Source organism: Triticum aestivum, chromosome 1A (assembly GCF_018294505.1).
Source record: "Triticum aestivum cultivar Chinese Spring chromosome 1A, IWGSC CS RefSeq v2.1, whole genome shotgun sequence".
In the NCBI taxonomy this organism is placed as follows: Eukaryota; Viridiplantae; Streptophyta; class Magnoliopsida; order Poales; family Poaceae; genus Triticum; species Triticum aestivum.
Window position 1 is genome coordinate 353,527,774 of NC_057794.1, and position 27,200 is coordinate 353,554,973.

The following is a 27,200-nucleotide window of genomic DNA, read 5'->3' on the forward strand; positions in this document are numbered from 1 at the left end:
ATTATTTTGAGTTCTCTATTACCCAATTCTACTTGACCACTAGACTGAGGGTGATAAGGAGATGCAATTCTATGATTAACATCATATTTAGCAAGCATTTTACGGAAATCACCATGAATAAAATGTGAACCACCATCAGTCATTAAATATCTCGGGACTCCAAATCTTAGAAAAATAACTTCTTTAAGTATTTTAATAGAAGTGCTATGATCAGCACTACTAGTTGGAATAGCTTCTACCCACTTAGTAACGTAATCGACAGCAACTAAAATATGTGTATATCCATTAGAGGATGGAAAGGGTCCCATATAGTCAAAGCCCCAAACATCAAATGGTTCAATTACGAGTGAATAGTTCATAGGCATTTCTTGATGTTTACTAATATTACCAATTCTTTGACATTCATCACAAGATAAGATAAACTTACGGGCATCCTTGAAGAGAGTAGGCCAATAAAAACCAGATTGCGGTACCTTATGTGCAGTTCTATCTCCAGCATGGTGTCATCCATAAGCTTCGGAGTGACACTTGTGTAGGATCTGTTCCTGTTCATGCTCAGGTGCACAACGTCTAATAACACCATCCACTTCTTCTTTACAAAGATGTGGGTCATCCCAAAAGTAATGCCTCAAATCATAGAAGAACTTTTTCTTTTGCTGGTATGTGAAACTAGGTGGTATAAACTTAGCAACAATGTAATTAGCATAATCAGCATACCATGGAGCAGTATGAGAAGCATTTATGACATTTAATTGCTCATCAGGAAAGCTATCATCAATAGATAGTGGGTCATCAAGCACATTTTCTAACCTAGACAAGTTGTCTGCAAAGGGTTCTCAGTTCCTTTTCTATCAATAATATGCAGATCAAATTCTTATAGCAAGAGAACCCATCTAATAAGTCTAGGTTTAGCATCTTTATTTTCCATAAAATATTTAATAGCAGCATGATCAGTGTGAATAATTACTTTAGAATCAACAATATAAGGTCTGAACTTATCACAAGCAAATACAACTGCTAAGAATTCTTTTTCAGTGGTAGCATAATTTTTTTGAGCATTGTCTAGAGTTTTACTAGCATATTGAATAACATTTAGTTTCTTATCAACTCTTTGTCCTAGAACAACACCTACAACATAATCACTAGCATCACACATAATTTCAAAGGGTAAATTCCAATTAGGTGGCTGAACAATAGGTGCAGAAATCAATGCTTTCTTAAGTATTTCAAATGCTTCTACGCAATCATCATCAAAGATAAATGGTATATCTTTTTGTAATAAATTAGTCAGAGGCCGAGAAACTTTTGAGAAGTCCTTAATGAACTTCCTATAAAAGCCGGCATGACCAAGGAAACTTCTTATACCTTTGATGTCCTTGTTGGGGAACGTTGCAGAAAACAAAAATTTTCCTACTCGTTTCACCAAGATCATCTAGGAGTTCATCTAGCAACGAGTGATTAGATGCATCTACATACCTTTGTAGATCGCGAGCGGAAGCGTTCAAAAGAACGGTGATGATGTAGTCGTACTCAACGTGATCCAAATCACCGATGACCAGCGCCGAACGGACGGCAGCTCCGCGTTCAACACACGTACGGAACAGCCACGTCTCCTCCTTCTTGATCCAGCAAGGGAGGGAGGAGAGGTTGAGGGAGATGGCACCAGCAGCAGCACGACGGCGTGGTGTTGATGGAGCTGCAGTACTCCGGCAGAGCTTCGCTAAGCACTATGGAGGTTGAGGAGGTGTTGGGGAGGGAGAAGGAGGCAACCAAAGGCCGAGGCGTTCAGGTATGAAGTCCCTCCTCTCCCCCACTATATATAGGGGTGCCAAGGGGGGGTGGTGCGCAGCCTAGGAGATCCAATCTCCTATGGCCGGCGGCCAAGGGGAGGTTTCCCTCCCCCCCAAGGCACCTAGGAGGTGCCTTACCCTCCTAGGACTCTTGCCCCCTTAAACCCTAGGCGCATGGGCCTATGTGGGGCTGGTGCCCTTGGCCCATTAGGCCAAGGCGCACCCCCTTACAGCCCATGTGGCCCCCCGGGACAGGTGGACCCACCCGGTGGACCCCCGGGACCCTTCCGGTGGTCCCGGTACAATACCGATAACCCCGAAACTTGTCCCGATGCCCGAAACAGGACTTCCCATATATAAATCTTTACCTCCGGACCATTCCGGAACTCCTCGTGACGTCCGGGATCTCATCCGGGACTCCGAACAACATTCGGGTTACTGCATATACATATCCCTACAACCCTAGCGTAACTGAACCTTAAGTGTGTAGACCCTACGGGTTCGAGAGACAAGCAGACATGACCGAGACGACTCTCCGGTCAATAACCAACAGCGGGATCTGGATACCCATGTTGGCTCCCACATGCTCCACGATGATCTCATCGGATGAACCACGATGTCGAGGATTCAATCAACCCCGTACGCTATTCCCTTTGTCTATCGATATGTTACTTGCCCGAGATTCGATCGTCGGTATCCCAATACCTCGTTCAATCTCGTTACCGGCAAGTCACTTTACTCGTACCGTAATGCATGATCCCGTGACCAGACACTTGGTCACTCTGAGCTCATTATGATGATGCATTACCGAGTGGGCCCAGTGATACCTCTCCGTCATACGGAGTGACAAATCCCAGTCTTGATCCATGTCACCCAACAGACACTTTCGGAGATACCCGTAGTCTACCTTTATAGTCACCCAGTTACGTTGTGACGTTTGGCATACCCAAAGCACTCCTACGGTATCCGGGAGTTACACGATCTCATGGTCTAAGGAAAAGATACTTTGACATTGCAAAACTCTAGCAAACGAACTATACGATCTTGTGCTATGTTTAGGATTGGGTCTCGTCCATCACATCATTCTCCCAATGATGTGATCTCGTTATCAATGACATCCAGTGTCCATAGTCAGGAAACCATGACTATCTGTTGATCAACGAGCTAGTCAACTAGAGGCTCACTAGGGACATGTTGGTGTCTGTTATTCACACATGCATTACGATTTCCGGATAACACAATTATAGCATGAATAAAGACAATTATCATGAACAAGGAAATATAATAATAATGCTTTTATTATTGCCTCTAGGGCATATTTCCAACAGTCTCCCACTTGCACTAGAGTCAATAATCTAGTTACATTGTGATGAATCGAACACCCATGGAATTCTGGTGTTGATCATGTTTTGCTCTAGGGAGAGGTTTAGTCAACGGATCTGCTACATTCAGGTCCGTATGTACTTTACAAATCTCTATGTCTCCATCTTGAACATTTTCACGAATGGAGTTGAAGCGACGCTTGATGTGCCTTGTCTTCTTGTGAAACCTGGGCTCCTTGGCAAGTGCAATAGCTCCAGAGTTGTCACAGAAGAGCTTGATCGGCCCCGACGCATTGGGTATGACTCCTAGGTCGGTGATGAACTCCTTCACCCATATTGCTTCATGTGCTGCCTCCGAGGCTGCCATGTACTCCGCTTCACATGTAGATCCCGCCACGACGCTTTGCTTGCAACTGCACCAGCTCACTGCCCCACCATTCAAAATATACACGTATCCGGTTTGTGACTTAGAGTCATCCAGATCTGTGTCGAAGCTAGCGTCGACGTAACCCTTTACGACGAGCTCTTCGTCACCTCCATAAACGAGAAACATTTCCTTAGTCCTTTTCAGGTACTTCAGGATATTCTTGACCGCTGTCCAGTGTTCCTTGCCGGGATTACTTTGGTACCTTCCTACCAAACTTACGGCAAGGTTTACATCAGGTCTGGTACACAGCATGGCATACATAATAGAACCTATGGCTGAGGCATAGGGGATGACGCTCATCTCTTCTATATCTTCTGCCGTGGTCGGACATTGAGCTGAGCTCAATTTCATACCTTGCAACACAGGCAAGAACCCCTTCTTGGATTGATCCATATTGAACTTCTTCAATATCTTATCAAGGTATGTGCTTTGTGAAAGACCTATGAGGCGTCTCGATCTATCTCTATAGATTTTGATGCCTAATATATAAGCAGCTTCTCCAAGGTCCTTCATTGAAAAACTTTTATTCAAGTAGGCCTTGATGCTGTCCAAGAGTTCTATATCATTTCCCATCAAAAGTATGTCATCTACATATAATATGAGAAATGCTACAGAGCTCCCACTCACTTTCTTGTAAACGCAGGCTTCTCCATAAGTCTGTGTAAACCCAAACGCTTTGATCATCTCATCAAAGCGAATGTTCCAACTCCGAGATGCTTGCACCAGCCCATAAATCGAGCGTTGGAGCTTGCACACTTTGTCAGCATTCTTAGGATCGACAAAACCTTCCGGCTGCATCATATACAATTCTTCCTTAAGGAAACCATTAAGGAATGCCGTTTTGACGTCCATTTGCCATATTTCGTAATCATAGAATGCGGCAATTGCTAACATGATTCGGACGGACTTCAGCTTCGCTACCGGTGAGAAAGTCTCATCGTAGTCAACCCCTTGAACTTGTCGATAACCCTTAGCGACAAGCCGAGCTTTATAGATGGTCACATTACCATCCGCGTCTGTCTTCCTCTTAAAGATCCATTTATTTTCTATGGCTCGCCGCTCAACGGGCAAGTCAGTCAAAGTCCATACTTTGTTTTCATACATGGATCCTATCTCGGATTTCATGGCTTCCAGCCATTTGTCGGAATCCGGTCCCGCCATCGCTTCTTCATAGTTCGAAGGTTCACCGTTGTCTAACAACATGATTTCCAAGACAGGGTTGCCGTACCACTCTGGTGCGGAACGTGTCCTTGTGGACCTTCGGATTTCAGTAGGGGCTTGATCAGAAGTATCTTGATCATTTTCATTAACTTCCTCTCTAGTCGGTGCAGGCACCTCAGGAACATTTTCTTGAGTTGCGCCATTTTCCGGTTCAAGAGGCAATACTTCATCAAGCTCTACTTTCCTCCCACTTACTTCTTTCGAGAGAAACTCTTTCTCCAGAAAGGACCCATTCTTGGCAACAAAGATCTTGCCTTCGGATCTGAGGTAGAAGGTGTACCCAATAGTTTCTTTTGGGTACCCTATGAAGACGCATTTTTCCGATTTGGGTTCGAGCTTTTCAGGTTGAAGTTTCTTGACATAAGCATCGCATCCCCAAACTTTTAGAAACGACAGCTTAGGTTTCTTCCCAAACCATAATTCATACGGTGTCGTCTCAACGGATTTCGACGGAGCCCTATTTAAAGTGAATGCGGCAGTCTCTAAAGCATAGCCCCAAAAAGAAAGCGGTAAATCGGTAAGAGACATCATAGATCGCACCATATCTAACAGAGTGCGATTACGACGTTCGGACACACCATTACGCTGAGGTGTTCCAGGCGGCGTGAGTTGTGAAACTATTCCACATTTTCTTAAGTGTGCCCCAAACTCGTGACTCAAGTATTCTCCTCCACGATCTGATCGTAGAAACTTGATTTTCCTGTCACGTTGATTTTCAACCTCACTCTGAAATTCCTTGAACTTTTCAAAGGTTTCAGACTTGTGTTTCATTAAGTAGATATACCCATACCTACTTAAATCATCAGTGAGGGTGAGAACATAACGATAGCCACCGCGAGCCTCAACACTCATCGGACCGCACACATCAGTATGTATGATTTCCAATAAGTCGGTTGCTCGCTCCATTGTTCCTGAGAACGGAGTCTTGGTCATTTTACCCATAAGGCATGGTTCGCACGTGTCAAATGATTCATAATCAAGAGACTCTAAAAGTCCATCAGCATGGAGCTTCTTCATGCGTTTAACACCTATGTGACCAAGGCGGCAGTGCCACAAGTATGTGGGACTATCATTATCAACCTTACTTCTTTTGGTACTCACATTATGAATATGTGTAGCATCACGTTCGAGATTCATAAGGAATAAACCATTCACCATAGGAGCATGACCATAAAACATATCTCTCATAAAAATGGAACAACCATTATTCTCAGATTTAAAAGAGTAGCCATCTCGAATTAAACGAGATCCCGATACAATGTTCATGCTCAAAGCTGGCACTAAATAACAATTATTAAGGTTTAAAACTAATCCCGAAGGGAGATGCAGAGGTAGCGTGCCGACGGCGATCACATTGACCTTGGAACCATTCCCGACGCGCATCGTCACCTCGTCCTTTGCCAGTTTCCGCTTATTCCGCAGCCCCTGCTTTGAGTTACAAATGTGAGCAACTGCACCGGTATCAAATACCCAGGAGCTACTACGGGCACTAGTAAGGTACACATCAATTACATGTATATCACATATACCTTTTGTTTTGCCGGCCTTCTTATCCGCTAAGTACTTAGGGCAGTTCCGCTTCCAGTGACCGCTTCCCTTGCAATAAAAGCACTCAGTCTCGGGCTTGGGTCCATTCTTTGGCTTCTTCCCAGCAGCTTGCTTGCCGGGCGCGGCAACCTCCTTGCCGTCCTTCTTGAAGTTCTTTTTACCCTTGCCTTTCTTGAACTTAGTGGTTTTATTGACCATCAACACTTGATGTTCCTTTCTGACTTCTACCTCTGCTGATTTCAGCATAGCAAATACTTCAGGAATGGTCTTTTCCATCCCCTGCATATTGAAGTTCATCACAAAGCTCTTGTAGCTTGGTGGAAGCGACTGGAGGATTCTGTCAATGACCGCATCATCCGGGAGATTAACTCCCAGCTGAGTCAAGCGGTTATGCAACCCAGACATAGTGAGTATGTGCTCACTGACAGAACTGTTTTCCTCCATCTTACAGCTAAAGAATTTGTCGGAGACTTCATATCTCTCGACCCGGGCATGAGCTTGGAAAACCATTTTCAGCTCTTCGAACATCTCATATGCTCCATGTCTCTCAAAACGCTTTTGGAGCCCCGGCTCTAGGCTGTAAAGCATGCCGCACTGAACGAGGGAGTAGTCATCGAAACGTGCCTGCCAAGCGTTCATAACATCTTGTTCTGCAGGGAGAACGGGTGCGTCACCAAGCGGTGCTTGTAGGACATAATCTTTCTTGGCAGCTATGAGGATGATCCTCAGGTTCCGGACCCAGTCCGTATAGTTGCTGCCATCGTCTTTCAGCTTAGTTTTCTCTAGGAACGCGTTGAAGTTGAGGACTACGTTGGCCATTTGATCTACAAGACATATTGCAAAGATTTTAGACTAAGTTCATGATAATTAAGTTCAACTAATCAAATTATTAGTGAACTCCCACTTAGATTAGACATCCCTCTGGTCATCTAAGTATTACATGATCCGAGTTAAACTAGACCGTGTCCGATCATCACGTGAGACGGACTAGTCAACATCGGTGAACATCTTCATGTTGATCGTATCTTCTATACGACTCATGCTCGACCTTTCGGTCTTCTGTGTTCCGAGGCCATGTCTGTACATGCTAGGCTCGTCAAGTCAACCTAAGTGTTTGCATGTGTAAATCTGTCTTACACCCGTTGTATGTGAACGTCTGAATAAAACACCCGATCATCACGTGGTGTTTTGAAACAGCGAACTGTCGCAACGGTGCACAGTTAGGGGGAACACTTCTTGAAATTATTGTGAGGGATCATCTTATTTACTACCGTCGTTCTAAGTAAACAAGATGCAAAACATGATAAACATCACATGCAATCAAATAATAAACGTGACATGATATGGCCAATATCACATAGCTCCTTTGATCTCCATCTTGGGGCTCCATGATCATCTTGTCACCGGCTTGACACCATGATCTCCATCATCATGATCTCCATCATCGTGTCTCCATGAAGTTGCTCGCCAACTATTACTTCTACTACTATGGCTAACGCGTTTAGCAATAAAGTAAAGTAATTTACATGGCGTTTCTTGATGACACGCAGGTCATATAAAAGAATAAAGACAACTCCTATGGCTCCTGCCGGTTGTCATACTCATCGACATGCAAGTCGTGAATCCTATTACAATAGCATGAACATCTCATACATCACATATAGATCATTCATCATTCATCACAACTTTGGCCATATCATATCACAAACCACTTGCTGCAAAAACAAGTTAGACGTCCTCTAATTGTTGTTGCAAGTTTTACGTGGCTGAATTAGGGTTCTAGCAAGAACGTTTTCTTACCTACGTTAAAGCCACAACGTGATTTGTCAACTTCTATTTACCCTTCATAAGGACCCTGTTCATCGATTCCGCTCCAACTAAAGTAGGAGAGACAGACACCCGCCAGCCACCTTATGCAACTAGTGCATGTTAGTCGGTGGAACCGGTCTCACGTAAGCGTACGTGTAAGGTTGGTCCGGGCCGCTTCATCCCACAATACCGCTGAAGCAAGAAAGGACTAGTAACGGCAAGAAAGTTGACAAATCTACGCCCACAACAAATTGTGTTCTACTCGCGCAAGAAGAACTACGCATAGACCTAGCTCATGATGCCACTGTTGGGGAACGTTGCAGAAAACAAAAATTTTCCTACTCGTTTCACCAAGATCATCTAGGAGTTCATCTAGCAACGAGTGATTAGATGCATCTACATACCTTTGTAGATCGCGAGCGGAAGCGTTCAAAAGAACGGTGATGATGTAGTCGTACTCGACGTGATCCAAATCACCGATGACCAGCGCCGAACGGACGGCACCTCCGCGTTCAACACACGTACGGAACAGCCACGTCTCCTCCTTCTTGATCCAGCAAGGGAGGGAGGAGAGGTTGAGGGAGATGGCACCAGCAGCAGCACGACGGCGTGGTGTTGATGGAGCTGCAGTACTCCGGCAGAGCTTCGCTAAGCACTATGGAGGTTGAGGAGGTGTTGGGGAGGGAGAAGGAGGCAACCAAAGGCCGAGGCGTTCAGGTATGAAGTCCCTCCTCTCCCCCACTATATATAGGGGTGCCAAGGGGGGGTGGTGCGCAGCCTAGGAGATCCAATCTCCTATGGCCGGCGGCCAAGGGGAGGTTTCCCTCCCCCCAAGGCACCTAGGAGGTGCCTTACCCTCCTAGGACTCTTGCCCCCTTAAACCCTAGGCGCATGGGCCTATGTGGGGCTGGTGCCCTTGGCCCATTAGGCCAAGGCGCACCCCCTTACAGCCCATGTGGCCCCCCGGGACAGGTGGACCCACCCGGTGGACCCCCGGGACCCTTCCGGTGGTCCCGGTACAATACCGATAACCCCGAAACTTGTCCCGATGCCCGAAACAGGACTTCCCATATATAAATCTTTACCTCCGGACCATTCCGGAACTCCTCGTGACGTCCGGGATCTCATCCGGGACTCCGAACAACATTCGGGTTACTGCATATACATATCCCTACAACCCTAGCGTAACTGAACCTTAAGTGTGTAGACCCTACGGGTTCGAGAGACAAGCAGACATGACCGAGACGACTCTCCGGTCAATAACCAACAGCGGGATCTGGATACCCATGTTGGCTCCCACATGCTCCACGATGATCTCATCGGATGAACCACGATGTCGAGGATTCAATCAACCCCGTACGCTATTCCCTTTGTCTATCGATATGTTACTTGCCCGAGATTCGATCGTCGGTATCCCAATACCTCGTTCAATCTCGTTACCGGCAAGTCACTTTACTCGTACCGTAATGCATGATCCCGTGACCAGACACTTGGTCACTCTGAGCTCATTATGATGATGCATTACCGAGTGGGCCCAGTGATACCTCTCCGTCATACGGAGTGACAAATCCCAGTCTTGATCCATGTCACCCAACAGACACTTTCGGAGATACCCGTAGTCTACCTTTATAGTCACCCAGTTACGTTGTGACGTTTGGCATACCCAAAGCACTCCTACGGTATCCGGGAGTTACACGATCTCATGGTCTAAGGAAAAGATACTTTGACATTGCAAAACTCTAGCAAACGAACTATACGATCTTGTGCTATGTTTAGGATTGGGTCTCGTCCATCACATCATTCTCCCAATGATGTGATCTCGTTATCAATGACATCCAGTGTCCATAGTCAGGAAACCATGACTATCTGTTGATCAACGAGCTAGTCAACTAGAGGCTCACTAGGGACATGTTGGTGTCTGTTATTCACACATGCATTACGATTTCCGGATAACACAATTATAGCATGAATAAAGACAATTATCATGAACAAGGAAATATAATAATAATGCTTTTATTATTGCCTCTAGGGCATATTTCCAACAGTCCTTGGGACATGACATCTTTTCAATAGCATCAACCTTGGCTTTATCAACTCCGATGCCTCTTTCAGAAACTTTATGCCCCAAGACAATACCTTCATTAACCATAAAGTGGCACTTTTCCCAATTCAAGACAAGATTAGTTTCTTCACATCTCTGCAAAACTCGATCAAGGTTGCTCAAGCAATCATCAAAAGAAGATCCATAGACGGAAAAGTCGTCCATGAAAACCTCACAAATCTTTTCACAAAAGTCAGAGAATATAGCCATCATGCATCTTTGAAAGGTAGCAGGTGCATTACATAAACCAAAAGCCATACGTCTATAAGCAAAAGTACCAAAAGGGCATGTAAAAGTAGTCTTTGATTGATCTTTGGCTGACACAGGTATTTGAGAGAAACCAGAATAACCATCTAGAAAGCAAAATTGTGTATGTTTGGACAATCTTTCTAGCATTTGATCGATAAAAAGGTAAGGGGTAATGGTCTTTTTAGTAGCCTTGTTTAATTTGCGGAAATCAACTACCATCCTATAACCTGTAATAATTTTTTGAGGAATCAATTCATCTTTATCATTAGGAACAACAGTATACCTCCCTTCTTAGGGACATAATGGACAGGACTTACCCACTGACTATCAGCAACGGGATAAATTATACCTGCCTCAAGGAGCTTTAGTATCTCCTTTCTTACCACTTCTTTCATTTCAGGATTCAGCCGGCGTTGATGATCATGAACTGGTTTAGCATCTTCTTCCAAATTAATTTTATGTTGACATAGAGTGGGACTAATGCCCTTAAGATCATCAAGAGTATACCCAATAGCAGCACGGTGCTTCTTCAGAGTTTTCAATAATCTCTCTTCTTCATGTTCTGAAAGGTTAGCACTAATAATAACAGGATATATCTTTTTCTCATCAAGATAAGCATATTTAAGAGTATCAGGTAACGGTTTAAGCTCAAACACGGGATCACCTTTGGTTGGAGGAGGATCCCCTAGGATTTCAACAGGTAAATTATTTTTCAGAATAGGTTCCTGTTTAAAGAATACTTCATCTAATTTCCTTCTTTCATTTATAAACATGTCATTTTCATAGTCTAGCAAATATTGTTCTAAAGGATCACTAGGAGGTACGGCAATAGAAGCAAGACCAATAATTTCATCCTTACTAGATAATTCTTCTTCACGGTGTTGTCTACTAAATTTAGAGAAATTAAATTCATGAGTCATATCATCTAAACCGACAGTAACAACATCTCTTTTGCAATCTATGGTAGCATTAACAGTGTTTGAGAAGGGTCTACTAAATATAATGGGACAAAAGCTATCTTGTGGGGAACCAAGAGCAAGAAAATCAACAGGATATTTAGTTTTCCCACACAATACTTCAACATCTCTAACAATTCCCATTGGTGAAATAGTATCTCTATTGGCAAGTTTAATTGTGACATCAATATCTTCTATTTCAGCAGGTGCAATATCATGCATAACTTCTTGGTATAAGGAATAAGGTATTGCACTAGCACTAGCACCCATGTCAAATAAGCCATGATAACAATGATCTCCTATTTTAACAGAAATAATAGGCAAGCCTACCACAGGTCTAGGTTTATCTTTATCACGGGGTTTAGCAATTCTAGCAGTTTCATTACAGAAATAAATAACATGCCCATCAATATTATCAGACAAGAGATCTTTAACAATAGCAATATTAGGTTTAACTTTAACTTGCTCAGGAGGTGTATATGTTTTAATATTGCTTTTACGGACTACAGTTGAAGCTTTGGCATGATCCTTTATCCTAACAGGGAAAGGTGGTTTCTCAACATAAGAAGTAGGAACAATAGGATCATTATAAGTGATAATCTTTTCTTCAACTTTAGTAGGTGCAGCTACTTTTACTTCTATGGGAGGATGATATTTAAACCACTTCTCCTTGGGGAGATCAACATAAGCAGCAAAAGATTCACAGAAAGAAACTACTATCTCAGAGTCAAGTCCATGTTTAGTGCTAAATTTACGAAAAATATCGGTATCCATAAAAGATTTAACACAATCAAAACTAGGTGTCATACCTGACTCCTTACCATTGTCTAGGTCCCAATCTTCAGAGTTGCGTTTAATTCTTTCCAATAAATTCCATTTGAATTCAATAGTCTTCATCATAAAAGAGCCAGCACAAGAAGTATCAAGCATGGTGCGATTGTTACCAGAAAGCCGAGCATAAATTTTTTGAATAATCATTTCTCTTGAGAGCTCATGATTGGGGCATGAATATAACATTGATTTAAGCCTCCCCCAAGCTTGAGCGATGCTTTCTCCTTCACGAGGCCAAAAATTATATATATAATTGCGATCACGATGAACAAGATGCATAGGATAAAACTTCTGATGAAATTCCAATTTCAATCGTTTGTAATTCCAAGACCTCATATCATCACATAGCCTATACCATGTCGATGCATCTCCCCTCAAAGATAAAGGGAAGACCTTCTTCTTAACAACATCTCTGGGTACACCTGCAAGCTTAAATAATCCACAAACTTCATCCACATATATCACATGTTCATCAGGATGTTTTGTTCCATCTCCTAAAAAAGGATTAGCTAGCAGTTTTTCTATCATACCCACAGGAACTTCAAAGCAAGCATTTTCATTTTCATTTTCAGTAGGTTCAATAGGTTGAGGAGCAACTCTTTGCTCTACTGGTCGGGGTGAAGATACCCCGAACAAGCCCCTCAGAGGATTACTTTCCATAGTAACAAGTGACAGTAAATTTCAGCACACTATATAAATTTTTCCTTACCAAATTCCACCTACCAAAGGCGCTTCACTCCCCGGCAACGGCGCCAGAAAAGAGTCTTGATGACCCACAAGTATAGGGGATCTATCGTAGTCCTTTCGATAAGTAAGAGTGTTGAACCCAACGAGGAGCAGAAGGAAATGATAAGCGGTTTCCAGCAAGGTATTCTCTGCAAGTACTGAAATAAGTGGTAACAGATAGTTTTGTGATAGGATAATTTGTAACGAGCAACAAGTAACAAAAGTAAATAAAATGCAGCAAGATGGCCCAATCCTTTTATAGCAAAGGACAAGTCTGGACAAACTCTTATATGATGTAAAGCGCTCCCGAGGACACATGGGAATATCGTCAAGCTAGTTTTCATCACGTTCATATGATTCGCATTCGGTACTTTGATAATTTGGTATGTGAGTGGATAGGTGCTTGGGTGCTGCCCTTACTTGTACAAGCATCCCACTTATGATTAACCTTTATTGCAAGCATCCACAACTACAACAAAAGTATTAAGGTAAACCTAATCATAGCATGAAACATATGGATCCAAATCAGCCCCTTACGAAGCAACGCATAAACTAGGGTTTAAGCTTCTGTCACTCTAGCAACCCATCATCTACTTATTACTCCCCAATGCCTTCCTCTAGGCCCAAATGATGGTGAAATGTCATGTAGTCGACGTTCACATAACACCACTAGAGGAGAGACAACATACATCTCATCAAAATATCGAACAAATACCAAATTCACATAACTACTAATAGCAAGACTTCTCCCATGTCCTCAGGAACAAAAGTAACTACTCACAAAGCATAAACATCTATACCTATACTAATTAGTGACTCCCTAATAATTCCCATGTTAATTAGAAAATAGGGGCCGTACATCTAATGATGGGACCGAGTTATTACGGTCTAGATTAACCCATACAATTTGCGGCTGAAAAAATTAAGTTCGCTTATTAAACAGACTGATTCACAAAGCCCAACATCATTCGACGGCTGAGTCAGAAGAAAAGGCCCATAGCGCTCTGAGTAAAGGCCCGTAGCGCTCTCCACCGTATCTTCCATTACCAAAAAAAGAGAGACCCGGCCCCGTTCACAAAAAATGAGACCGCATAATCTCTTTCTCAATCCCATCTCTCTCTCTCGAACTCCCAGGTCTCTCCGCATCTCCCCATGATGACCAGATCCATGTCTCTCAAATTGGATCAAGGAATTTGGGCATGGATCCCTCTCTCAATTACGTCTCTCTCTTTCTCACAAACTCTCAGATTTCTTCTCTCCTCACCTCAAATTGCAGCAAGGACTCTTTTATCCTCACCTCAAATTGCATCAAGGACTCTTCTATCCTCACCTCAAATTGCAGCAAGGACGTTGGGGCGTGGATCTCCTACGCTCAACGAGGTTATCGCACTAAAATTATTTTCCTCATGTGGATCAGGTTCCCCTTCTCACAATGATTTTTTTTCTAGATTGGATTCAAAAAAAAATCTAAGTATTCAATTTCAAATCTAATCTTCTCACGTATGCTCTTTGGATACGTCACGGAGATCGGCTCGGGGCAGAACTAAGCCCATTAGGCTAGCTTATAAATTAAGCCTGCAGCCTAACATAGACCATCTCAAATCAAGGAGGCTCTGTTCGTTGTCAACATCGTCATTGGTCAGATTCTCCTATTAGGTGCGACGGTTGCCTCTGTTCAGTTGCTTTTCACCCAATTTTTAGATGATTATTTTTTTCTGTTGGTTCAATCACATTGTTAGGCTTTGCACTTACTATGTCATACAAACTAATCTTTCTTTCCGATTATTCTGTTCGTTGTCAACATCGTCATTGGTCAGATTCTCCTATTAGGTGCGATGGTTGCCTCTGTTCAGTTGCTTTTCACCCAATTTTTAGATGATTATTTTTTCTGTTGGTTCAATCACATTGTTAGGCTTTGCACTTACTATGTCATACAAACTAATCTTTCTTTTCGATTATAAAGTCTTTGATTTGGCTAAGACTATAACAAGTTCTAATCTTCAAAATTGTGTTCGCTTACAGGTCAAATTCTTTTGTTTTCAATTGAAACAATGGCATACAATATGCTCGATGCGATTAACAATGGGAAGGATTCCTGGAAAGTGAAGGTCAGAGTAATTAGGCTATGGGACGCCATTAACCTCAATAACAATGAACTAATTAGCCTTGACATGATACTGCTTGATGAACAGGTCAGTTTATTGGTAAAAGGATTTTTTTTCCAACATAAATAGGTCACTATGATTTAAATACCAATGCATCTTCTCGCTGCATTATAATGTTTCAGGGCACTATGATACATGCCAAGGTAATAAAACATATGGTTAACAAATTCAGGCCATTGATCCAAGAAGGTTTAGTCTACATGATAGCAAATTTCAAGGTTACATCTGCCATGAATTTCCGTCCAGTTGAAGACGACAAGATTATTAACTTCTTGCACACAACAAAAATTCAAGATATTAAGGGACTTAAAATATCAAAATAGCAGAACAAAGTTTCATGTTTTGTAGTGTTGAAGTTCTTTCCACAAGAGATGGCCAGAGGATGTACTTATCCGGTATGATTATATTTGTTTAAATTATTAACTTGAATCTTCACCGCATATTAACACCATCTTATTTAGCAGATGTCATTGGGGTAGCAAGTTATATAGGGAATATTGAAGAGACGGAGACAACTCATGGGATTTCCAAGATTCGAGATATTGTACTTAGAATTGAGTAAGTACACTTAAATAAAATTGTATGAATAAAATATCATGTCTGCTCATAGTCATATCTGTTGGAATATACAGGGATCAAAAAGTTAATATTAGACTGTGGGGTAATAAGGTCGACCAAATTGATGAAGATTCTATGGGACGTGTTGTCATAGTAACATCAACAACTGTCAGAAAACTGAAAGGTTTGTATTTATATCAATCAAGGGTAAGTAGTGTTATGCATGTATTTTTTGTATTCAAAATTTAATATCAAGTGCTTGCAGAGTACTCGCTGTCATCTACAGGTGCGACCAAAGTATATATCGATTTGGATATCCCTGAAACAGCTGAGCTCCAAACGAGGTGCAACCATTTTTCTGCAATAATATGAAGAAATCCTATTTAGTCATGTACATGGATACTTACCTCATGCGAAAATAGGTATTGCTTGGAAGATGATATCATAGAGGAAACAGGGCCAGAAGCCCACTTGCAAGGAACAATTCAAGAACAAATGCTCTATAACAGAAAGACACTAAGAGAAATAACTGAAATTGCATATGAATCTGAAAAACAGATATTTATGATTAACTTTTAAATTCTTTTTTCATATGTTTTATGTGCTAATTTAACCTACGATGGACAGGAAAAGTTCTATACTGCAGAAGCAACCATTAAGTCAATTGATACATCAGATGAGTGGTATTACATAGGATGCGGCAAATGTAACAAAAAACTACAAAAAGAAGGGAATCATTTCTACTGTCCAAAATGTGAGAAAGAACCTGAGAAGACATGTCCAAGGTAAATTCGATAATATCTCATGTTTTAGGTAGTAATTTATCCTCCACTTACCAGATGTGTCATTTTGTTACTAGGTACAAACTTAAGCTAGAGATATGTGATCATACTGCAACAACAACTTGCACCATGTTTGAGACAGAAGCAAAAAAACTGATTAAGCAATCTGCAAGATTCTTGATAGATAGGGATGACTGTGATATCCATGAGCAGGCAGAAAAATTTCAGAAAATATGTGGGCAGAGATTGATTTTTCAGTTCAGACAGAATGACTATAATTTCAAGTACGGTTACCAAGATTACACTGTTCATAGAATATTTTTTATGGACTCTGAAGAAGATTCATCAGTACAACATGTTAATGTTGAACAGGTATCGTCTATTTGTACTACGATGCTCCATAACATTTTGTATATGTGCATGCCATATTTTACAATGAATGTTTATGGAAACTAACTCAATTTGTCATGTTTTTGTAGAACACTACGAAGGGCACTAAAAAGTCTAGGACTAGGAACACATGTTGCGTTGTACATTCTGATGAAGAATCAGAAGAGGATAGCCAGGAGAAAGATGAATGCAAATTGAAGGAATCTAGCCCCAAAAGAAAGCGTACAATAAGCATTACTGGAGACGAAGATTCCGAAAAAGATGGAACTGAGAATTATTCAAAGACCAGCATAAGGCTTACTGGTGTTGATAAGGGATCTAAGAAGAAAGGAATTCAGAATGATAACCATGTAAGTTTCTTGATGCATTTTCATGTTCTTTCATAGTTGTTGTACACCTCTCTAACTGGTATAAATGTTCGCAGGAGCAAGTGAACAAATTATCACTTTCAAAAACTATAAAGCAAGAATCAGAGGATGATGAACTCACTATTGACCAGACTAAAAGGGGTAGGAGACGGAGCACAGGTCGTGCTGCACATCTTGACGATGAATCAAAAGCTGAAAGTAGTCAGGAAATAAACAAGTCCAAGTCTATGGAATCAAGCCCCAAGAGGAAGCGTGTTGTACGCAAATGCGTCGGTGTTGATCAGGAGCACAATGATTCAAGGCCTAAGACAAGGCTTAGTTGTGTCGATAAAAAATCACTGAGCAAAGGCATTCAGAAGTCTGGTGTATTAAGGACTCGAAAGACAAGTCGCTAATTAGTGGAGATCCGTTAATTTAGGATGTAGTACAATAGATGGGAGCATCACATTTGTACTTTATGTGAACTTCGTCATTGTTTAAGATAATTTTAATAAACGTAAAGGCATACCTTTGTGTTAGCAAGTTATTATTCTCTCTATTATTCAGAAGTAAATGTTTGGTGTAATTCTGAATAGTCTAAAACAATTCAATCTTAGTTACCTTAGTTGCTTGCTATATGAAGAAAGCATGACAGCTAAAAGAACAATTTTGTGGTTCATGGTTGAGTCCATATTTGATTCTGTTGTAGCATTTGATCGCCAGCATCAGGAACTGATTTCTCTCCGTAAGTGCATCCCTTTTAATTAGAAACAGCTGATTTCTCTCCGTAAGTGAATCCCTTTTAATTAGAAACAGCAGTAGAGTTTCTCCATCCCGTTCGCCAAATTTGTACCAGGTGCCAACTCTGGTAGGAATTGATCAGGGTGCTCTCTTCATATGTGCTAGCCTCCCCAAGCTAGCCGGTGGAGGAATTGATCAGCTGCCCTTTTTTACATGGATCAGATAGATTTTTGGTACGACTAACCTCCCTACAGAATCAATCAATTTGTTTGCTTTGCTAGCTTGGTTGGGCACACACGTTTACAGAGGAGGTTCTGAGTGCAAATTCAGTGATTTCCTGAAGTCAGTTTTCAGCTTGACATGTGTTGCGTATATAGAGATTTCTCATACACTAAGCCTGGGGCATAACCAATTCTACCTGTCACCCTAGCGTACATAGAGATTTCTCATACACTAAGCCTGGGGCATAACCCATTCTACCTGTCGCCCTAGCTCTGACGTACATGCTCCAGTCCGCACTGCATTCCGTCTTGCCATCTAGCCCTATCATGCGTGGCCGATCATGACTCAAGTTTAGATTGGAACTAAATATTGGTTTTTCCATGAAGACATGTAGATAGTTCTGGATGGTTAAACACACGGATAGAAATATGAATGAAATACATAGACTATACGTGTACGGATGGTTAAACACACGGATAGAAATTTGAATGAAATACATAGACTATACGTGTATGGAACAGAGACGTGCATGTATAAGACATACAGCGCTAAGACTAACTGCTCAGATCTAAACGTACGCGTGACAAATTCTACACAACAAAATCCACTTATCTCTCTTTTGGTAAAACTAGTACATATGCCCGTGCGTTGCAACGGGCGGAAAACTTGACAAAAGCTACTTCACATGCCAGTACGCTCCACTTACATTCAAGTCTAACAAACAAATAAGGTTGCCCTCATCTCTATAAGGTGCATATGCGGGTGTGTTGCCTCGGTTGAATTATCCTTAGAAACTAGGAGTCCCAAATATCAAACAATAAACTCTGTTAACAGGAAATGCAGTCAGTAGTAAGTTCACTTAGTATATGGTTGTCGACCTAGATTTTCCAAAATGCTTTGAACCGATGCATTTCCCTTGCAAACTATGCAGACAGAAGATCAAATTTGAAAAATTAAATAATTGTTTTTCTGGAAAGGAGAGGTGCAACAAGAGATCAGTTAAATTGCATAATAAAGACCACCATTTTGACATATCATGTAATTCCATCCTAGACACAAATCTCGCGACCAGTCTGTCATGCATTTCTAAAATAGTATGCCTCTTCAGCGGTCACAGGTGCACGGCTGGGAACTTTCCCCGAGCGTTTTGTCTGCAAGAGATGTTCAGATTACTTCATCTGTGAATAGACGGCACACCCAGCTAGTATTTAAGAACAAAACAATAAAATGCCGTTGAATTCCCATCATGTAGAATAAGGCACTGCCTCCATGAAACTTGCAATGATAAGAGCATGTAAGTTTTCTCGGCGTGGTATTTGTAATCCACATGCCCTAACTACCAAGTTCTCAACTAAGAATATATATATATATATATATATATATATATATATATATATATATATATATAATACCGCCACCTTATAATATCACCACTGCTATTCATAGATGCTGGTTGGTAGACAAATATGATCTGAAATGGTTTATGTCAGATGAAAGAGCATAGGGCACTTTTATTGTGTTTTTAATAGTGAAACTTCTATCTCTATAAAAATTTTCCCTCTGTTTCGTCTACATGTCGTGGCACAAAATATTGTTGCTACTACACAAGCTGATGAAAATAGTGTGTACAGAACCCGCGGACAAAGTTGCTCCATGTGAAATTCAACACGTGAAATCCACCCGAGATGTCGGTCTCTAGGGGTTTCAGTTTGGTTCTGGTGCCAGCCTTCCCCTCCATTTTGTTTCTTTCTTCTAGTTTTGGGCTTTCTCTTGCTCTCCCCTGTAATTTTCTTTTGCGCCTTTGGGCGCTTACTTGTATCTGTACTGACTGCCAAGTCACCTTCGAGTTGGAATATAACAAGCGGTGGGTTTTTTTGGGCCCCCGTCAATCTCGAAAAAAAAAACCAAAAAAATCTACTGAAACCATATGCATAGATTATAGTAGTTATGGTAGCTCATTTCATGTCCAACAAAAATTCATATGTGTTCTCTAAAATAAAAACATAGGTCTTAAATATAAACACAAAGAAATAGTGTTTTCTTTAAAAGAAAAGGTGTAGAGAATGAACTATATACACTGAATAGTCATTACATGAATCAAAAGTAGAAGCGGTACTTTAGGACAAAAAACATATATTGTACAACTGGTTCTATCTGTATGTAACCATGCGAAATTAAGCTCAATATACCTCATTTTCCGCTGAAGTCAAGATCTATTGCAGATCAATGCGAGCAGCTTCAATGTCGAACCTTCCATATAGAATGCAGGCCCTTGTCTATACAATTGCAGTCAGAGTTGATTGCAATATTGACGCGTATGTCATGAGCAGCAAAATCATATGCTCCTGGGTTCTAGCACTTGCCCAACTGATATAGTTCAAGCAGGAAAAAAATATTCAGTAAACCAAAATGGAAACCTTTTAGAAAGTAGAGGGGCTCGGTGTTAAGCAATGGTTTCAGGTAACTATCGGGTTCAACCACTACTATGCTACCTTCTAATAAACATGGAAGATGATTAAGGTCTCAATGAGATATAATGAACTGTAGTGTGGTCAGCAGCAAGAGGAACATTTAAACATTCAATGTGCCCATTGCAAGTGCTCCAATAAATGCAATAAGCAGAACTCAAATAAAGCAACATCTCTAGGACTGTATTCTGGAAAATATAAATAGAAGACCAGGTAAACTTTGCAACAGTCAATATACCTTTTAAGAAGAATCAATCGGCTATCATAATATTTTGACGGGCTACGACTATCATATTCAGCAACCAAAATGATACAATATATATCATAGGAAAAAAAACTACTAAGTGCAGGTGGCAAGAAAAAGAGAGATATGAGTGGTCAAACTCTCCTGGAAGCAAAGAGATCTTGACTTACAAACTCAAGGCACATAGCAGCATACCGAAATTTCTAGCTAGTTGTACTTGCAGGTAGTGAAAATTAAGCAGGCAATGTTAGGAGACTCGAAAGAAGGCTTTGGCCAGCCTGTGATCCGCACATTATATGATCATGTGCAGGTTCGTATTTTACTGTTTAAATTCTTGAGTCTCTCCTCATCTTGTTTTGAAATAGCTCCATGTTAAGACTTCTTCTATCCATAGTTTGGTAGTTGCTTGAGAATAATAGCTAGCAGAGAAACAGCTCGGGGAAAATAAGCATACGATAATTAGAACAAGCTTCTCTGGTTACAGGCTGCACATTCAAAAGGCAAGATAAGCTTGTGATTCCCCAAGCTGTTTCTCTGCTAGCTTTTTTATCCTTAATGGCAGGAACTCCGTGTCGATGGCTGTTTTTTAGGGCCTCGGCATTCTCACTCCAGGAAGCTACCATAGTTATATTACACCCCAAAAAAGATCGTCTTCACTAAACAAGAAAGTAATTGTGTCTCACTCCAGATTAAATCTGAGAACGGGTTAATAACTGGACCAAAACTAAACTATACCCGTACACGTACCTCTCAAAACCAAACCTGAACCATAACCAAATAATACCATTTCCAGCCCAACCAAAACTGCACCCAATATTTTTTCCACCCAAACCGGTCCACACCCAGTATATAACCATGGGTTTAAACCCAATACATAACCGTATTCAACTTTAGTTTAACAGTGACATGCCAAACAATAATTTAGCAGAAACATCCAAGACTTGCCTGAATCGGCAACAAAGAACTCTTAGAACAGCTAAAAAAGACAAGGCGGGCAATGTGGACGCATAACCAAATCATTTAACGATAGAGCACATCCATGTCCTGTTTTAACCTCAAATACTTTCAAGTCAAGCGTCGTACCGATTCATGCGGTGACAATATGCAGGATAATAAAGATAACATGGTCCATGGCACATTCCTAACAATTAACTCCACTACAAAATTCAGTCTAGAGAAAGTTCAAAATCATGACGACGACACAAAGACAATGAAACACGGCAGGCCGAAACACGGCTTCTAGGACGGTTTTCGCACTCTACTCCTCCTTGATGGCGCCCTTGTCGCTGACGTAGATACCATCCAAGAACTTCCCGATATCCTTGTTCTTGACGTGGCATTTCTGCATAACAGCAAAGGAGAGGAAGACTGGTGTTAGTGGTCTGAGTAGAGGACTGAAATCAAATGGAAACTGCGATGCACAGCATATATGTGTTGTTCAAGTCAGATGAATAAATCACTGCAATTAGCTGTGGAATAGCAATGCATGTCTCAGCAGCCATCCAAAGATGATAATTGCTTGAATAATTCAAGTGGAGCAGAACAAATGCACTGCTATAATGCAATCTGCCCAATAATGCAATCTGCCAAACCAGCAGTTTTGTCACCAAATTGTATTCGCTTAGCGACAGTGTTTTCGCTTGTTTACTTTTTCTTGGTTTCAAGTTTAACGGAAAAGAGTGTTTTCGCTTAGCGACAGTGTCTAGCATGCATGCCTACACTATAGCAGTTTTTGCTTTTTCTTGTTCTTTATACAAGCCAGAGTGTCTAGCATGCATGCCTACACTATATATAGAGGCATGATTTTGACAAGAATTAAAATTAATAATTCTGGGCTAGAAGAAAAATATATAACCACAGAGATTCGGCAAAGGTGTCCCATCACTGAAGATAGAGACCTGAAGTGAGGATGTTATGGATGCATATAACCCATGAAGCAAAATATTGGAACAGCCCCCGGAAGCACAGTTGGTCATGATAACATCAAGTGAGGTCTCTATCAATATATAACCACTGAAGACGGCACATCACTGAACACTGATACTTCCCAAATCACTCTTAAAATGGCAGAATTTCACTAAAGTGCAGAATTGGCATACTTCCCAAATAGCCACAGGAAGTGCAGAAGCAATGATATCTGAAGAAAATGCTGAACACTGATACTTCCCAAATCACTCTTAAAATCATACTAAAGTGCAGAATTTCACTAATGAACACTGATACTAAAGTGCATCATGCAACATGCCAAGCTCCACGGATGCAACTACCGATGGCAACATTCATAACCGGCGCTTGGCATGAGCGCCGCCGGAGCACCGCTCCACATGCACGACAAAGCCAAACAACAAAGCGTCACTCGCCTCTCGCAAACTGAAACTGAACCTAACATGTACAATCATGCAGAGAACAAATCGAAGTGGTTCTTTGTTGAGGAATAAAGACCTGGTTGCTGCTGTTGTTGTTGCAGACGAGGAGGGGACCAGCAGGGGCACCTTGCCGGCGATGCGGCCAGAGCACCTTGCCGGCTTGCCACGGGAGGAGCAGGACCTGGTCAACAGGAGTAGCCGGTCAGAGAGAGAGAGAGAGAGAGAGAGAGAGAGAGAGAGAGAGAGAGGTACCTGTCGGCTGCCGACGGAGGGAAGGTGGCGCGGCGGAGACGGCCCGGCGACCTCAACCCTAACGGACGAGGAGGGGCGGCGGCAACGATGGGAGGGCCAGCTCGGGGTAGCTCATGCTGGATCTTCTGTCCCAAGGAGGGGGCGGCGCCGGAGGGGGACGGCGAGGCGGTGGCGCAAGGAAGGGACGGCGAGGGGGAAGAGACAGGGGGGCGTGCGGGCGGCGGCGAGGGCGAAGACGGGCGGCGCGTGGGTTGGGGAGCAGTCGAAGGCAATGAACCCATACAGAGAACCGGGTTGTACCCACAGTTTATAGCCCATAATACATCAAACGGTTTCAGCCCATAACCAACTAACCCAAACTGGTTTCTCTCCAAACCCAAACCAAACCGAACTAAAGAAAGCCTCAGCCCAATAAAACCTAAACCAGTCAAGCTCATAATAAAAAACCAAACCATTTCAACCAGTTTTTCTAAAACCACTCCCAGATTTACTCCAGATGATTATTAGTGTCTCTTTACAAACTCTCTGCTTCATATGTGGTGGTGGTGTCACTCTGCAACTGTCAAATAGTCTATCTCTGTTAACTACTTTCCTGAATGGTACCCAAACCAAACAGAGCATTTCCATTTTTCTAGTTTATTGTTGTGTTATTCACCCATGAGCAATGTGATGCCGATACGGTAATAACTATTCATTATACTATTGCTCGCTAGATTATTTTCAGCTCAGCAGGTGTCATTCTCAAACTTCATATTCCATGGGAAATCATTAAATTTCAAGATACTCAAAGAAGTTTAATCGATATCAATTCTGTTATTATTGTAGAACGACACAAGTAAATGGGAGTAAACTCTAAAAGAAAAACCAGAGCAGTTTCATGAGCAAATATGCCTATGTATATTGATTTTCGCACAAAGAAAATCCTGGAGCAGGAAGTACCTAAAAGAAGTGTAACATAGAGCTAACAATGCATTAAGTGGAATGCACAAAAACATATGCAGGAATCTTATAGAGACACATAAGTAGAAGTACCTTGGTGGCCGGGAACGCCGGCAAGGCTTAGTGCAGGAATCCTCATGGCGGACACGGCGGCCAGCCCCTAGTGGGTGGACCTGCTCCGTGCAGCCATGGTCTGACTCCTAGATAGTAAACAGACAGAATTGGAAAGTGTGTATATGGTGAATAATGGTACTCCAGTACAAGGATAAGCAAGTACATTCGGCAAGCCGGACATTGTTAGCAACAGAAAAGCAAGTCAACACTCAAGGTCAAATGAAAGTCCACAAAAAATGCATGAAACGGTGATAGGCCAAAAGATTAACTAAATGCATATGTAACTGCTACTTTTGGCCCAACAAATGCATATGTAACTGCTACTTTTGGCCCAACAAATGCATATGTAATTGCTATTGTGATCTTGACTTTTCCAGATTGAATCAATACAATCTTTTTTGGTGCATCAACCATCTTTCAACTGACAAATGATTCACTAATTGTTCTGAAAGCTATTGTGATCTTGACTTTTCCAGATTGAATCAATACAATCTTTTTTGGTGCATCAACCATCTTTCAACTGACAAATGATTTACTAACTGTTCAGAAAATACATGGCATTAGTTCAAACTGAGGGGATTCAAAGATTGGAGAGAAATCAGACCGAGGGAGGGTAAGCGGAGAGACTTCATGAAGATTTTGACTGCTGCCGCCGCGGTCCTCATGACTTAATCGCGGCACCGCGGCCTTCCAAGCGCCCTCACATCCGTGGTCTTCCACCGCCAGCGTCGTCGAGGTCTTGCTCGTAGGCTCGCCCGTGTAGCTGTCTCCTATGATTATTGTGGATGAAGGAGTGGCCGGTGGCGAAGCCGGCGGGGTTGGGGAAACCATTGTCGAGGTGGAAGCAGTGGGGAGGAGTCCCGGCGGTGCCATGGTAGCAGGTGCAGGAGGCAGGGGTAGGCGCGGCGGCGGTGTACGGCGGCGCCGGGCGGGGCGGGGTGGGGAGGGAGGCGGCGGCGCCGGGCGGGGCGGGGCGGGAGGCGGCGGCGCCAGGCGGGGCGACGCAGGAGGCGGGAGGCGGCGGCGCCAGGCGGGGCGACGCAGGAGGCGGGAGGCGGCGGCGCGATGGAGGTGGAGATGGGATCGGGACTCGGGAGGCAGAGTCGTGAGGATGGCTTTTTTTTTCTATCGCCTGTACGGTTCGGTTGACTAATCACGAAGACTGCGGGTTGAATAGCAAAAACTACAGGGACTTTTATGCAAAAACGTCGACGATGTACGACCAGAAGCAAACGCTGCTTTATTAGTATATATAGGGAAAGATATAGTATCAAGTCAATTCGTCGACATCGCCGCCGATCACATCCTTCATCCCGGCAAGACATCACCTCTGATCTCATCCTACATCACGTACAGGCGATAATTAATCCTTACACGGCAAGCAGTAAGGAGCGGATAGGTTGTGTGCCAGTACTTGCAGGTATTCATTACCAACTTCCACTACTATATGCATCAACTATGTAATCTCATCACATATGCTTTGTTAATTGCAACTACAGAGAAATTGATGAACAAACATCAAAATTAGTTTGCCAATTACAAACCATATAGTATGTCCTCTGCTTAAAAGGTAATAACACATGTACATGATCTACAATTCTTTGTTGGCATACTATCAGTAGGAGAACAAGAATATTTCCAGGAAACTGATTGATCCAGACAACATCCTTCAAAACAATGTGGTACCTGACATGTGTACATTAAAATTATCGTCAGCAACTCAGAATTTCCGGACAAGTAAAATAAGGTGCTTACAAGATGTCCTCACTATCATGTACTGCTTACATACTTTGTGATAACCCCGACGAGGAATAAAATTCTAAGAAAGTTAAATATGATTGGATTTCGACTATCAATATGATACTAGCCCATCCAAGTGCACGGGTCAACTATCAAAATACTTGATACTCTTTGCATGTTGTTGTTCTTGGACAAAATGCTTACATTTTTCCCTCATATTTTTCAGGATTAACTACCTGCAGTCAGCATGCGTCGAACTCGCAATGGACTTGACAAAAACAACAATAGGTATTCGTTACCACAATATAAAAACAATTTTATACCCATTAATTTACCTAGATTATTAAAATGGCACCAAAATCTAATGCAGCAATGAAAGACCTGACAAAGCAACCTCCAAACTTGCCACTCTACAATCTAATGATAATCAACCAGACATCATTAGAGCAGCAATGAAGGATGCTGCACGGAAAAGGAAAGAAATACTTCAGCAGAAAAGGAATCAGGTGCTTATAAGATGTCCTCACTAGCATGTACTTAATTTTTTTTGTGATGTTCCCAATGAGGAATAGATTTTAATTTCTACAGTCAAGGTTAAATATTCAGTGAGAAATATCACATGGGGTACATGCCAGATCTTTGGCTCCAGAAAGGAAATACTGCTAACTTCCATATACTTAATTCTATCTGCATGTTGTTGCTCTCAAACAAAGCGTTACAATTTTTTCCCTCATTTCAGGATTCACTAGCTGCACTCAACTTGCGTCGAAGTAACGGTGGACCAAATCAAAACAACAGAAGGTATTCATTACCCCAATACCAAAAAATAATTATATAGACATTAATTTACCTGGATTATTCAAATGATACCAAAATATAATGCAGCAATATA

The 27,200-nt window shown here is 41.9% G+C and overlaps 1 protein-coding gene, 1 long non-coding RNA gene and 1 pseudogene across 3 annotated transcripts; 1 reads left to right on the forward strand and 2 right to left on the reverse strand.

Moving 5' to 3' along the window:
• Positions 1-14,040: 14,040 nt before the first annotated feature.
• On the forward strand, positions 14,041-17,769 carry LOC123050456 (replication protein A 70 kDa DNA-binding subunit A-like; annotated as a pseudogene). Its single transcript, XR_006423776.1, has 11 exons — positions 14,041-14,636; positions 15,003-15,172; positions 15,268-15,540; positions 15,610-15,703; positions 15,778-15,887; positions 15,969-16,047; positions 16,126-16,261; positions 16,331-16,488; positions 16,563-16,857; positions 16,965-17,225; positions 17,300-17,769. The product of XR_006423776.1 is annotated as a replication protein A 70 kDa DNA-binding subunit A-like (transcript).
• Positions 17,770-19,747: 1,978 nt separating this feature from the next.
• Positions 19,748-25,563, reverse strand: LOC123050476 (uncharacterized). Its single transcript, XR_006423779.1, has 3 exons — positions 24,548-25,563; positions 20,375-20,552; positions 19,748-20,075 (listed from the first exon to the last, which is right to left on the reverse strand). It is a non-coding gene; the product is annotated as an uncharacterized lncRNA (long non-coding RNA).
• Positions 21,906-23,965, reverse strand: LOC123050466 (vegetative cell wall protein gp1). Its single transcript, XM_044473258.1, has 3 exons — positions 23,516-23,965; positions 23,340-23,444; positions 21,906-22,239 (listed from the first exon to the last, which is right to left on the reverse strand). The coding sequence occupies exons 1-3, from the start codon at positions 23,950-23,952 to the stop codon at positions 22,137-22,139; spliced, it is 645 nt and encodes a 214-aa protein (XP_044329193.1). The 5' UTR covers positions 23,953-23,965; the 3' UTR covers positions 21,906-22,136.
• Positions 25,564-27,200: the final 1,637 nt, after the last annotated feature.

Coding starts and splice junctions, on each gene's coding strand:
- LOC123050466 (XM_044473258.1), bottom strand. CDS start 23,952: ATGAGCTTGACTGGTTTAGGTTTTATTGGGCTGAGGCTTTCTTTAGTT. Junction 23,445..23,515: donor CCTCCGTCGGCAGCCGACAG/GTACCTCTCTCT, acceptor CCTGTTGACCAG/GTCCTGCTCCTCCCGTGGCA. Junction 22,240..23,339: donor ACAACAACAGCAGCAACCAG/GTCTTTATTCCT, acceptor GCTGTTATGCAG/AAATGCCACGTCAAGAACAA.